A 13772-nucleotide genomic window follows, 5' to 3' on the forward strand; every position below is an offset into this window, starting at 1 on the left:
GTTTGGATCTGGGAATCTGCTCAGAAAGTCGCAGACTAATAAGCCTTTAAGATGGCATGACATTCAGACATTTTCCTTTCTAAGCTGAGTTAATCACACTCTTCTTTGCATATTGCAAATTGTTCAGTTATTACCAGTTCTTCCAAAGTACGTTCTTAAAAATGAAAGGTTGATTTTTTTATTGTGTTAAAGGTCACATATGATGTAAAACAAACTGTAACTCTAACATGTGTCTCTACTCTGTCTACAAACCCTCAAATGATGAGAAAAGTCCATCCTCTCCATCTTTTGCCTGTTCCACTTTTCAGAAAATGTGTGCTCAAACAGGCCGTTTGGAGATTTTCCCTTCATGACATCACAAAGGGCAGTAGCCCCTCCCCCAGATGGGTGACACTCCCACAGCTAGGTGTTTGTTCTGACCCTCTGAGTCTGCCTTCTCACCGTAAACAATAGGACATGGAGCGAGAAAGACAGAGTACACCCGAGCCCTTCCAGAGAGGGGGCGTGGTCAGACACAGCTCATTTACATATTTAAAGGTACAGACACAGAAACAGCCTGTTCTGAGCAGGGCTGAAATAGAGGGGTTTATAGACATGATCAAACACAGGATCAGAGTGGATTTAGAACAAGAAACTTCACACACATGTTTTGAGGAGCTCTGAGACTTATTTAAACTGAAGAAGAGGATGAGAATATGTGACCTTTAAGTGTTTTCAAGGCCAAATCTTGATTTGCTCTCACCTCAGATACACACATGCACACTTCACACATTGGATATCTTGCATGAGACGGTTGGGTCTTCTCCGGAGAGTGCCGTCTCTTTGTCTGTCTTAATGCACTGTAGCGTGTAAAGTGTGTCAAAGACCCATTTGAAATAACTCTCTCATAAAGAGAAAGAAGGCGGAGGGGAGGAGGGAAAAAACAACACTTGGCTAACGCCTCAGAAAGCGATTACTCTGCTGTGTTAGGTTTTTTTTTTATTTTAGCACAATATGGAGAGATTAAAGCAAACACAGACGGACGTTTACTTTGGAGCGATCTTTGGGTACTTCTCTGCCTCCAGAACAAAGCAGGGAAGGAAATCGTGCAAAGCTCAGCGAAGCAAAGAGAGTCCAATTAAATCCTCCTTGTTAAAAAAAAAGAAAAAAAAAAAGACTCCACCACATTGGAATAAACAATAAATGTTCCCTTTGAAAAGGCGCCTGTTTGAAGTGATGAACACACAGAAAAACTGAATGTGCTTCTAAGCAGACGTCGAGTTAGCGTGGGGACATGAAACGAGGGGACAATTGAGGAGGAGAAGCGGATGTGTAAGAGCGGCTTCTTTCTTGTATTTGGACGCGAATCCTTTCAGATTTATGTTTCTCTGAACGAGTCAAACATCAACGTCAGGAGAAGTCTTTTTCCTGTGTTTTCACTTTGAGACAAGTGTTGCTCCAGGTTTTAAATTCTCACCTCGAGCAAAACAGATCTTTAAAACGACTTCATTTCTCAATTCACTGAAACATAATGAAGAGAAAAGTTGCAAATCCTTCAATTCTGGTCGCTGGAACAAGTCAATATTTGACATTTTGTGATGGATAAATGTCAAATACTCGATTAATCAAAAGAGGATTTGATTGCTTCTGACAACCGATAGAATATTTGCTCAATAGGAAGTTAGTCACATGGCTTCTTGTGTTTCATTCTTATGGATTTGGAGGGGAAACGTATTAAAGCATCCATGAAACCTGAATGTGACCCATCCAGATTGTGCCAAAGAAAACTAGCCTTAAGCTAATTCTAGTAAATACAAAAACAATCCCAAAACAAACAAAATAACTCAGCTTTGACGTGTCTGAAAAGGTGTAAAACTAAGAAACTCTTCAGCCCAAAGTTGCTGATCCAGAAGTGAAACCTTGATTGTATTTGAGTGATCTGAGACTCAGAGTCCTGAAAAATCATCAAATCCCCTCGAAATGTTGCAAGACTTGACGGGAGTTTTCAAACGTATTACTGGATCTTCTTGGACAATATCCAGAGTTTTGTTTCATCAGTGTAGAATAAAATGTGGTTTGGTATCGTTTCCTACCTGTGGGCTGAGCGGTGGGCAGCCGCGCCGGAGCGACGCAGAGCGGCAGGAGGAAGGAGAGCCAGAGCGAGCACCAACACAGAGCCGTCATTCCTCTGGACGACGAGGGGAGACGCGGAGCAGCGAGGCCCGACGGGGACTCAGACGACATCCTCCGTTTGCATGCTTTGTCCGGCAGAACGGCGGCCTCCGACGTCGCGAGAAAACTGTCCGACCACTCCCCGACGCCAACCTGGAAAACAAAGAAAGGAGTCAGCATGTTGGGATTCCATTTAGGCCGATGCAATCAAAACAAAAAAAAAACAAAAAAAGGATCCACAAACTTTTTGAAATATGAAAAGTTAGCCTGCAAGTTGAACGCAGCACAGAGCAGCGCCCTGGGGTCTGCACACATGCTACCATATTTTTGACCTGACATTCCACACAGATTTCAAGGATTAGGGTGGAAATCCCTCTTCGCAGATTTTTCTCAGAAACTCTCTCGGAGCACCTGATCGTTAAGATGGATGGATGAGGACACTAGAAACAACTTGAGAAACCCCCAGGAAGCTTTATAAAAAGTTAATCAACCAGTCAATTAACTTTCCTGGTACTGGATTAATCCAGGAGAAAAATCACTTTATTTAAAAAACAAAGCAGGCCGTCATTCCTCCCACAGGACTCTTTTTTTCTGCTTGAGAAAACTCGTCTGCATGGTTTAGCACCCCGACTGACACGGATTCTCTGATCCTCCTGCACCGATGAGGAATGCTGAAGTCTACAGTATCAGTTGCCCAACGTGCCCGCCGGCTCGTCAGGAGGAGGAGGAGGAGGAGGAGGAGGGCGGAGGAGGCGTGACGGCTGTACGGCGAGCGGCGGCAGGAGAGCTCTGCCTTCTGTTTGCTTAAGCAGGGAGAAGCTGGAATGCAAGCGAGGTGCTCGGGGAGAAAGCTGCGAGCGAGGTTGCCCAGAAAAGCAACAAAAAAAAAGCACAAACCTCTCTTACACACACACACACACACACACACACACACACACACATACACACACAGACACACACACACAGACAACTGTTAAAACTTAAACTTTAGCAGCTCTGTCCAGCTTCAGAATAGCCTTGGCGGTGAGACGTCCACCAACAACAAAACACATGCAAACACCTCTGACTGGGCTTCCCCTGCACACACACACACACACACACACACACACACACACACACACACACACACACACACACACACACACACACACACACACACACACACACACACACACACACACACACACACACACACACACAGTCCAGAGAAAGGTTGTGTTGTCTTAAGTCTTAACCGAGCTGTTTTTCTTTCTCTTCGTGGACCTGTAACCCACTCCTTGCTCAGCACAAACTGAAGCCCGCTCTCTGTTTGCACATTATCGCTCCTTAACACACAAAACAACACACTCTGCAGACACACACACACACACACACGGGGAGAGAGAGAGAGAGAGCAGCACAAACACACACACACACACACATTCAATCCTTATCTAAACACTGCTCCTTTCACGCTTCAATATAACGCAGCCTTTTATGTTCCCTTCTTCTTCTTCTTCTTCTTCTCCTTCTTCTCCTTCTCCTCTCTCAGCCCATCCTCACCGTCTCACAACACAAGACGCCCTCCACGCCGCTTGCGGTTTGTTTACACAGCTCGATAAGGCCCTCCGCTCTGCAGACGCAGAGGGGGGGAGCTGATTGCAGGCCTTTTGCCGGTTTTTTGGTTTTCTCTGGCAAGGCACAAGAAAAAAAATCTCAGCTCTTTATTCTTCTTTACGGGGAACTACTACTACTACTACTACTGCTACTACTAATACTACTACTAATACTACTACTACTACTACTACTACTAATACTACTACTACTACTACTACTAATACTACTACTAATACTACTACTAATACTACTAATACTACTGCTACTACTAATACTACTACTGCTACTACTAATATTACTACTAATACTACTTAGAGAGCTGACAAAAGTTGGAGAATCAGTTAAATGTCAACGTGCAGATGATGTGTTCAGACACGTAGCGTTTAAAGAGTGCCATGTAAAGGAGAAAGTGGCAAACAGGCTCTCAGATGGACTCCTCGCGGTGACAGGCGAGAGATAGCCGAGAGCACAAAGTGAGTGCTTCAGGTTGAAGAGGCGGCCAAGTGGTGCCAGTGTGATTGACAGAACGAAACAAAGGAAATCCTGTAAGAGCCGGGGCTTATTTATTCTCTTCTGTGGAAAAAGTGGAGAAATCTATTCCCTGTTATTTGGATTTTTACACAGAGGACGACACCCTGAACATCATAGGTGTGGGGGGGGGGGGGGGGGGGGGGGGGGACGTTCTTACTGAATCTAAATTGAGTTCTTAAGAACTTTCCTTAAGTAAACATTTTACTGTTACCCTGAAATCTTAACGCCTGCGCCTGAAGCTGGATTTTCTACTCTGTGCATTTTCCAAACTGGCTCCTTTCTCCAGCTCAAACACATTTAAGCAGAATTTTAATTGTTTTTATTCTGCAACCGTCTTCTTCCTAAGCATCAGCACAGGTATCAACCTGGATCTTTTTAACCTGTTGACCAGTGATGTGTTCTCAGGGAGCGAGTCGCTTCCAGTCGTTTATGTGAACAATGACAGTTGGTTCCCTTTTCCCTCCAATTTTGTTTTTCTGTTATTTATTACAAAAGAGTAAAGGCATGATCTTTTGTCCACACCATGCCCTGACTGAGTGGAGCGCAGTGGGTGAAAAGCAGGTGAGGGTAAAAAAACAAGTTAAATAGTGTTAATACAATACATGCCCTCATTGGTCACAGCATTGACACATTTGGCCGATTTAATAAACATCAAAATGGTACCAAATAAAGTTTGAGCTCTCTTGTTGCTGAGCTGAGCCGCATGATCCGGATCACTAAAAGGAGCAGGAACTCCCATCGCCATGGCAGACACTACGGGTCCATCAGGACAAGGACGAGCAGATTTAAAGACAGCATCTATATGCTCTGATCCTCCTGCAGAATTTTCACATTTCTACTGAAATATGTTTCTGGTTCCATTTGCCTGTTTTCTTCTTGTGCAGTACGTTGTGTTTCACCCTGCAGTGTACATTATTTCTTAAAAGCAGGTTTTCATGATGTTACTGTGACGACTGAATGTTGTGCACTTCAAGGTGAAGCATTAAAGGATTTCACAGTACGGTGCATCATTCGATACCACCGGTTTAAAACGATATAACGATTTTCTTTTTTAAATACGTTTTTAGGGTTTTTGCTTTCATTGATAGGAAAGTGGATGGAGTGGGAAAGTTGGAGAGAGAGAGAGAGAGAGAGAGAGAGAGAGAGAGAGAGAGGGGAATGACAGGCAGGGAAGGAGCCACAGGTCGGACTTGAACTCGGGCCGCCTGCTTGGACGACTACAGCTCCTTACATGGATCAAGACCTCACAGCTACTAAATCTGCACCCTTAATCTGAACTATTTTAACGATCTTAAAGAACTACAGATCTTCAGTCATATTCTTAACAAAAATCTGCCATGAGCAATAGAGAGCACTGTCTTAATTACACACATACTGTATGTTGGCAACATAAACAGTAACACTGTGCAGGAGTCTGAATGCAGTTTTTGGTAATTAAACAAAGACATGTCTCAATATTCACTCGCATGGGACTTGTAGTTTTCTCTGCCATGTTATCCAAACTCCAGTTAAAAAATCATCCCTCGTATGATGACAATAAAGACTTTCTATTCTATTCCATAGCACACAGAAAAGATGGATCTTTTGGGTATCTATCAGATATATCCAACTTTACAGACGTGACATGAAGCGACACAGACACACGAGTCAAACCGTTGGAAGCAGTGTCTGTAGCTGAGGAATTTAAGTGGAATGGATTTAAGTGAAGCAACCATTACCGAGCATTACAGAGCACTTTCAGAAGTTAACGCTCATTATTTTCAGTTTTTTGTTCTTTTCTGCTCCTTAAAGTCGGAATGACTCAAGTTGGATAATCTCCTAAATGTGACGTCAGGACTAGAGAGCCATTCACACAAACATCTGATTTAGAGTCCTTCAGCGTGACACTTTTTTTATTCTATTTCAGAGACGTCGACTCAGCCCCCTTTTTTTTTTCTTTTAATCAGACTCTTCTCTTCTGTATCTGTATTTCTACTTAAGCAAAGACGGTGTGTGAATGTGCAACCTCTGCAAGTAGAAAAACCCTAAATGTTCTATTTCTGGAATATTTAGTGATGAAACTCATGAGGAGAACTTTTTTCGCAGCAGCGTGGACATGCTGAACGTTGCACATAAACTCTCCACAGTTCACTAACATCACTCTGGTTTCACTCCAGAAGAAGAAGAAGGAGGATCCCAAAGACCCAGCGAGGAGTTCAAAGCCTCCAAAAATGTCCTCATGCTAATATTTTCTTAAAGCATGAAAGGGAAACACAACCGCTGCCGTGAATAATAGATGATCATTAATCATGCACAACCATCTTCTTGTTGTAGTAGCTCGGAGGCAGAAAAATGTTTTAACCGGGGTTCAACTCGCTGTCATCTCTCTGAGGATCAATGCGAGGCAGTCACATGCTAGTCACACCTCTGCGGAGCGTCAGTAATCTTTAATAATTGAGCCGGGGGATTCATCAGCCTGAGCTGGATTGACTTTGTCTTTTTTTTGGGGGGGTGGAAAGGAGGATTAGAGGTTGTGTTTTATTTTGGAGAGCAAACGGAGAGAAAAGACACTCGATAGGATAATCTTCCAAATCAGTGCTTCTTTCTTCTCCTCTCATTTATTCCCCGTCTCTCTTCTCTTGTCCCCTCGTCTGCTCCCTCCCTGCTTTCATCACACCGACGCCCCTCTGTTCAAAGCAAACGCACCCTCAGGTGAGAGGAGATATTGATCAGCTGAGAGGCAAAGAGAGAGAGAGGGAGAGAGAGGGAGAGAGAGGGAGAGAGGGAGAGAGAGAGAGAGAGGGAGAGAGAGGGAGAGAGAGAGAGAGAGAGAGAGAGAGAGAGGGGGAGAGAGAGGGAGAGAGGGATCTGCCTTTTTAAAGCTGTCAGCAGTGCTGTGTGGCTTCAGGTGTAAAGAGCTGCAGGCTGTGGACCGCATGGCCTCCTCTCAGGCTGACACTAAAACGTCTTGAAGTCTTTTTACTCATGCAATGTCAGACACACGACCATATCTGTCCAAGTGTTTGTCTCGGAGGACGCAGAAACACAAATGAGTCCCTCTTAGAATCTGATAAAAACTAGACAAAACCACAGCAAGGAAACTGCATAAAACTAAAATAAGACATAGATAACTCTCTTTTAGATTATTTTAAGGACTTTGTAGAAGTTTAAATGGGAATCTAAAATGGTACAAGCTTGAAAAGGTTGTTTTAACAGCCTCAGACACATTATGAAGGGATATTTTGGTTAGGGTTAAGTGAGTGAACAACTTGTTAAAATCTCTGCTGTTCAAATATCAGACATTTGGTTCTCCTTTTTGCAGTCTCACCTAGACACACAGAGGGATGTGTTTTGTGTTTCTACAGAATAGGACTGCTTAAGTATTCAATATGTAAAATCAAGCCCGGTAAAGTTTAGAATCTGGTCTCAGAGTTTATCCTCAAAGATGGAAACTATTTGCATATCTGTAGAACAGGCCTGATTGGCTCTCTGCTGCTGCAACACACAAAGTTTGTATTATCTGAACATGACTGTGAATCAGTGTTTGTGCAGACAACGATCCGCCTTTCTTGTTGAATTAGACAAGTTTGAGGCAATTAATGCACTATTTACTTATTTATAAAAGGAGAAGAAGAAGAAAAGGCAGCCTGAGCTGAGCGCACTGGGGAATGGTCTCAGGCCAATTTCTGTAATGAAAAGAAGCAATCAGAGACTCATTTGGAGCTGAAATGTGTCTGAGGCTCGCCTCTGATTGGAAAACGCTGCAAACAGAGGTGCGTCATTTCTCGGGTCAATAGATGCAATTAATTTGCAGCATTTACACAGCTATTATCACACGCATTGCTTGTTTTTCACGGCTCCGGAATTTAATTGGCTGACGCATTAGAAGACCCCCCAAAAAAAAATCTCATTCCAAGCCCCCTCACATGCTCTCTTTGAGGATGCAATAATCCGCTAATTTTCTCCGGTGATGACTTGACGTGGTGGGGAGTCAAAGCCTGGGCTGAGTGGCCCTAAATCACCATCTGAATCCCATTGAGGCGCGTGTGTTTGAAGAGAGGGGGGATGAGTGATCTGCTGCTGAGGGAGAAGAACCGCACAGCTCGTTCATTCAAAAAGGGAGGAGAGAGAGAGAGAGAGGGAGAGAGAGAGAGGGAGAGGGAGAATAATGCTGCTTTCTGGAGAAACTTCTGAGATGATCAGAGGCATTAGGGTGTGCGGCTGTGTGAAGCTGATGTGTAATTCATAATTCTGCTCCGAAGCAGAGAGAGAAGACGTCACTGTTACAGCGAGGGGAAAAGGCGTGAACGACCCCACCAGCAATAAATGTCGATACGAGTCGATATTTCACATTCTGACAGAGAAATAATAAATGGAAACGTTTGATTTATAATTTAAAGAAACCAAACTCAGATCACGTGCATCATATTAGCATCTACAACTAATCCTACAGGATGGATTGGCGTGCGTAATTCCCTAATTTATCTACTTTGTCTCAAAGGTCTGCCACTTGATTTAACATATTTTCCTTATTTCGACTATTTTGAGGAAACCAAGGAGTCATCATTTCAACTGTAAGACACGAGCCACTGCCTTATGAGTTAACGCCATCAGGAAAAATATTTTAAAGCAAGTTGATTTCCATTCAAAACTGCGGAAAATGCTTACCAAGTTGGCAATCTATAGGGTTTTATTTGAGGAACAAGGCGTGCGTAATTTCTCCAAGTTGTCTCAAACACATTGTAGAGAAACCTGTGCTCACTTTCTCCGAACTAACATATAGATATGTTACCCAGAAAAGCGTCCTTCCTTCCTCCGCGTACAGCAGCCAAATACGCGCCGATTACGCACGGACCGAGGCGCAGCGGCACCTGTGCTGTGTGCACGGCCGTGGGGGCTGGTTCCTGCTGCTCCACGCTTCACAGACAGTGTACACACACTGAGTAGTTCAACACGGCTACTCAAACGCTCCCCGAGCTCAACCTGTCCGACCCGCATCTACAAGGAAGTGGAGCTAATTTCTTTTGAGTATTCATGAATAATAATAAAAAGTTACAACAGCATCAATTCATTTAAAAAAAAAAAAAAGGTTATTTACCCAAAGTATCCCGTCCTGACAGCAACCCCCTGTCTTTCAGATGTCACCAAGCATTCAGAAAGAGAAAAACAGGCGATATTCTCCTGAGAACTTCACAAAAAAAAACCCAGAAAACTTCTTTAAAATCCGTAAGTCCTCGCGCTTTTTGGCGACAGTGAACAAAAAAAAAAGAATAGGTCAGAAATCCTCCCCAAAGACTTGACAGCGAGAGTCCTCGGCTCGGGCACACAGAGACAACTTCTCCACTAAATCCCGTGTTCCAATGCGCGCTGCTGTCCAGAGTGTCCAAACCAACCAGAGAGCGGTTATCCTGTGAGGCGGTGCACCGGGCGGTGTGTGTGTGGCGCGGCCGGACTGGACTGCAGTGATCCCGGGTACCAGTCGGTGTGTTACGTCGCCGCGGATCAACCAACTCGGACTGGTGACTGAGCTCCGCTGGCTGCCTGTGAAGTACAGGGGCTGCACGGGTTGCCGCTGTCAATACACACCAACTGGTAGGCTGGGGAAGTTTCCGGTTTACACCTCCAAAATAAGACTGTTCGGCTCCGAGCCAGTGACGCAATGCTTTACTGAAGTGCCTTATACTGTGTGTTACATTCACACACAGAAAACGAAACGAGTGTACCCTCATTATTCATTCTTAAGCTGACTTTAATGAATACCAAATGACACAGCTGGATTGAAATCATAAAACTTTGTTACAGATCTTCATTCACAGGTCTGTAAAGCTGCTGCGAGTGAAAGACATAAAGCAAATGTTGCCAACACATTTGTGCAATTTAGAGAGTGTGAAGGAGTTTATCTGTTATATGATGTAATTAAAAATAAGAAATCATAATTTTTAGACTTTTATTTTTGTTGCCATGGTGACAAAAAAAGGTATCAATATAAATTGAGTTTTACTAGCATCGTATCAAAGTGTAAAATGATTCTTATCATGACAACCTAAATAAAAATAATAGCAACATTTAGAGCAGATTTTGTTTGTTATAACTGAAACCAAACATCGTCCTGCACTTTTCTACACAACTGTAAAGTGTTTCCACGACTCATAATGCTCATATCTGTATTTTATTGATTACATAGGGTGTAATTATATATTGTAATTATATTTTATATTTATTTTTTACTGTTTGATTTATGTAACTTGTGTCCCCCGACAGAAGGAGTCATGCTGTTCACTATCTTTCTGATTTTTATTCTTTTTTTTAAGCAACCAAATCACACTTCAAAAATCCTTACATGTGCAATAAAACTGAATTTAGTTTATTTCTCTCCTTTGTTTAATTTGCTGCCTCTACTTATGTTTTAGGACATTCAAGAAAACTTCATGAAGCAGCTATTTGTCATGTTATTGCATCAGGATGTGTCTTAAATAACAATAACACAATAATCATGATTTAAAAAAACCCAAAAACCTGAAAACAATTGTGAGCATAAAAAAAACTCCCACTTCGGTTTGATGTTAATTGAGCCATCAAGTGAATCACAATCTGCCACGCACTTACACAAAACGAGCTTTTATTTTGAAGGCTCCACATGTGCTGCACTGTGTGTGTGTGTGTGTGTGTGTGTGTGTGTGTGTGTGTGTGTGTGTCTGTCTGTGTGTGTGTGTGTGTGTGTGTGTGTTTGCTCTGCTCTCCTCCTCGGTCCCTCCGTGGTCCGGGATGCCTCCTGGCTGCCTCTGCCGGGCTGCGCGCCGCCGCCGCCGGGACAAACAGCAGCAGCAGCAGCAGCATCGGGGGAAGGGGGGGGGGATCACATTTCGGCGCGCCGCCCCTCCGGGACCGCTGGAGGCAGCAAGTGACGAGAGACCCAAGCGCCTCCCAACTTTGCTTAAAATTCGTTCAGGAAAAAAAGAAAGAAATGAAAAGAGGCTTACTGCGGAATCCAGAGCTGCTGTGTGAGCCTTGAATATGATTTCTTCTTATTTAACACTCAATGGTGACCAGTGTGAGGTTTAGGGAAACACCTGAAGGGGATCTTTGAGAAATCTATGTACCAATATGGACTTTATAGTGTTGGGACATAATGTCTACTGTGGCATGTCTCTTTGGTAATCTTCAGGGGCGCCAATTGATGATAAAGTCCTGAAAGAATCAGGGGGGCCCCCCGAGCTGCACAGGGGCCCTGCAACATGTCAGGGATTACAGCTTGATGGTGCGTCAGAGCTGTTAGCCTCCCGGTTATCTCGCCACATTCCTTACAAAGAATTAGAAAAAAGTGACAGACGCTTCCAGAACGACTCTTTTTGCACCACAGTGCTGCGGCTCTGTGGAGACAAGAGAGGGTTCGATTTGATCACTTCAGCTCGGTAACTTGTATCATAAACTGTTTTCACAAAAAGCTCTCAAGTACATTTTCAGAGCCGCACTCTGCCATCTCTCCACTAATGCATGTCCACAGGTTCTGTTTGTGCATGTGTGTGTGATTTGGGCCTTTATGTCTCTCAATAACAGAATGTGAAACCAGAATTTCACTCAGGGATTAATAAATTAAATCATTTTTTTAAAGGGTTAGAGACAATTTAAATTCTAACATGAACATAATGCAAGTATTTCAGTCTTCTTATTATATGTTTATATTTATTGTCTAATCATCCGAGAGGATTTATATTGTGGGCTTTGGGGGGCCCGGATGTAGGACAGAAGAGGAAAATATCTCCTGAAGTGGGGCTGACCAATCATGGGTCAGAGAGAAGATTGAATGGAAGAACATTGGCTAGATTAGATAGGATGTGTTATAAAGTAAAAAATAATAAATAAATTATATTTTTATCTGTTTTCATTTTAAGCCACTCTAGAGGTACGCTGACCCCTCTTGGGTTATGGTGTGTGTGTGTGTGTGTGTGTGTGTGTGTGTGTGTGTGTGTGTGTGTGTGTGTGTGTGGGTTGGTTGTTGTAACAGATAATTGCATTATGTATACCAGGTGATATGACTGATTCGTTTATTACTAAATAAAAAAAAATTGGAAGTCATAAAAACCCCATCAAGTGTCTACACTCCTGCACTTTAACATTTATAACATATTGCATAGCCACAAATTTGCACAGCTCTGGATAACCCTCTATATCGTTATTGCACATTTAACACTGTCATCACTGTTTTTACAAACTTACATCTCTTACCTCCAGCAAGTATTTTCACATTCAGCTGACAAGCCTGAATAAATGTTGTATTTCATTTTTTTTTTTTTTTTAAACCAGTAAGAATGTTAAGTTAAATCCTTGATGTATAAATCTCTTCCTATTCTTATTTTTTATATTCTAAGTGTTTATTTATGTATCTATTCTTATATTGTTTTATTTGCTCTGATAACCTGCTGCTGTAACGCCACAATTTACCAGTTTGGGATCAATAAAGTCATTCTATTCTATTCTAAAGTATCAAAGTATCCAACCTCAGATTCATAATAACTTTGGTGTAATCCTGTCTTATTTTAAATATTGTGTCATCCATTCACTTCTCCTCCTTCATGCACATTAAATTCAGTAAAAGTTGAAGTTATCTTGTTTCTTTCCGGGTGTATTTACCTTTCAGGCATGAGGAGAAGGCAGCCTGCTCGGACCATGTGTTTGACCAGCAGCCCTGAAGTGTGCTGAGCCAACAGTAAAACGACCATTAAAGCACCCGTTTAATGTGCCGTATACAGGCAGCCTCCAGCTAATCACCGCCGTCAGGACAGAGGTGATAGCACTCTTTAAAACAACAACACCATTTTACTGTCATCTCCTAAACGCTGTTTTCAGAAGGCCACTTTATGACGCCATAAAGCGCAGCGGCTGTGAGGAGTGTGCCGCTGTCGTCGCTGCTGTTTGTCCAGCGGAGGTGGGGCTCGTCTCGGTGATTTGTGACGTCGACGCGTCATAAATAGCAGAATAGGAGGAAGATAAGACACATTTATACTTTAATTTGTGTATTTGTCTCAGCATCAGTCGGACATCTTTAAGATTAGGATGATTGATCAGACAAAACAAACGTGACTTCAGCATGTAGTGGATTATTTTTCTTGACCTTTTTTATAGACTGAATCATGACTTTAGGCCGTGTTTGTTTACGAGCCGTTAACACGACGCCTCGACTGTTTAAAACCACCTCGTAAATGAGGAGCAAGACGCTCAGGAAAGCATCGTTTTCTCTTCTCAAAGTCTCCCCGACCGCTTCAGGCTTTTAAAGGGAACTCCACATATCGAGACACGTTGACCTTATTGGATTAACACTGATATCTTTATATGTTTGTAGTCCAAAAAAACACATTTGATTTCTACATTTTGGAACAATAAAAAAAAAAAAAATCCCACTTGGTGTGTTGTAAACACTGCAATGCACTCTGGGTAGTGACATCGACATGTTGGCATCGTTCTTCTTCCCGTATTCTTTCCTAACGTGATGTTACGCTTTTTCAAAATGAACCTGA

General features: G+C 42.7%; 1 protein-coding gene across 7 annotated transcripts in view; it reads right to left on the bottom strand.

The window, feature by feature from the left end:
• The window catches only part of fgfr3 (fibroblast growth factor receptor 3), an 82094-nt gene extending 72280 nt beyond the window's left edge, over positions 1 to 9814 (bottom strand). For 6 of the 7 annotated variants that reach the window (XM_061062769.1, XM_061062770.1, XM_061062768.1 and 3 more), the window contains exon 1: positions 2073 to 2675. In XM_061062769.1, coding sequence (XP_060918752.1) covers positions 2073 to 2331 — 259 coding nt within the window. In that variant the 5' untranslated portion in view covers positions 2332 to 2675. Of the gene's footprint in view, positions 1 to 2072; positions 2676 to 9355 lie in introns of those variants that run through there. The other variant, XM_061062772.1, reaches the window with a different exon arrangement.
• Between the last annotated feature and the right edge of the window lie 3958 nt (positions 9815 to 13772).

The sequence above is a fragment of the Labrus mixtus genome, chromosome 18 (genome assembly GCF_963584025.1).
Source record: "Labrus mixtus chromosome 18, fLabMix1.1, whole genome shotgun sequence".
NCBI lineage: Eukaryota > Metazoa > Chordata > Actinopteri > Labriformes > Labridae > Labrus > Labrus mixtus.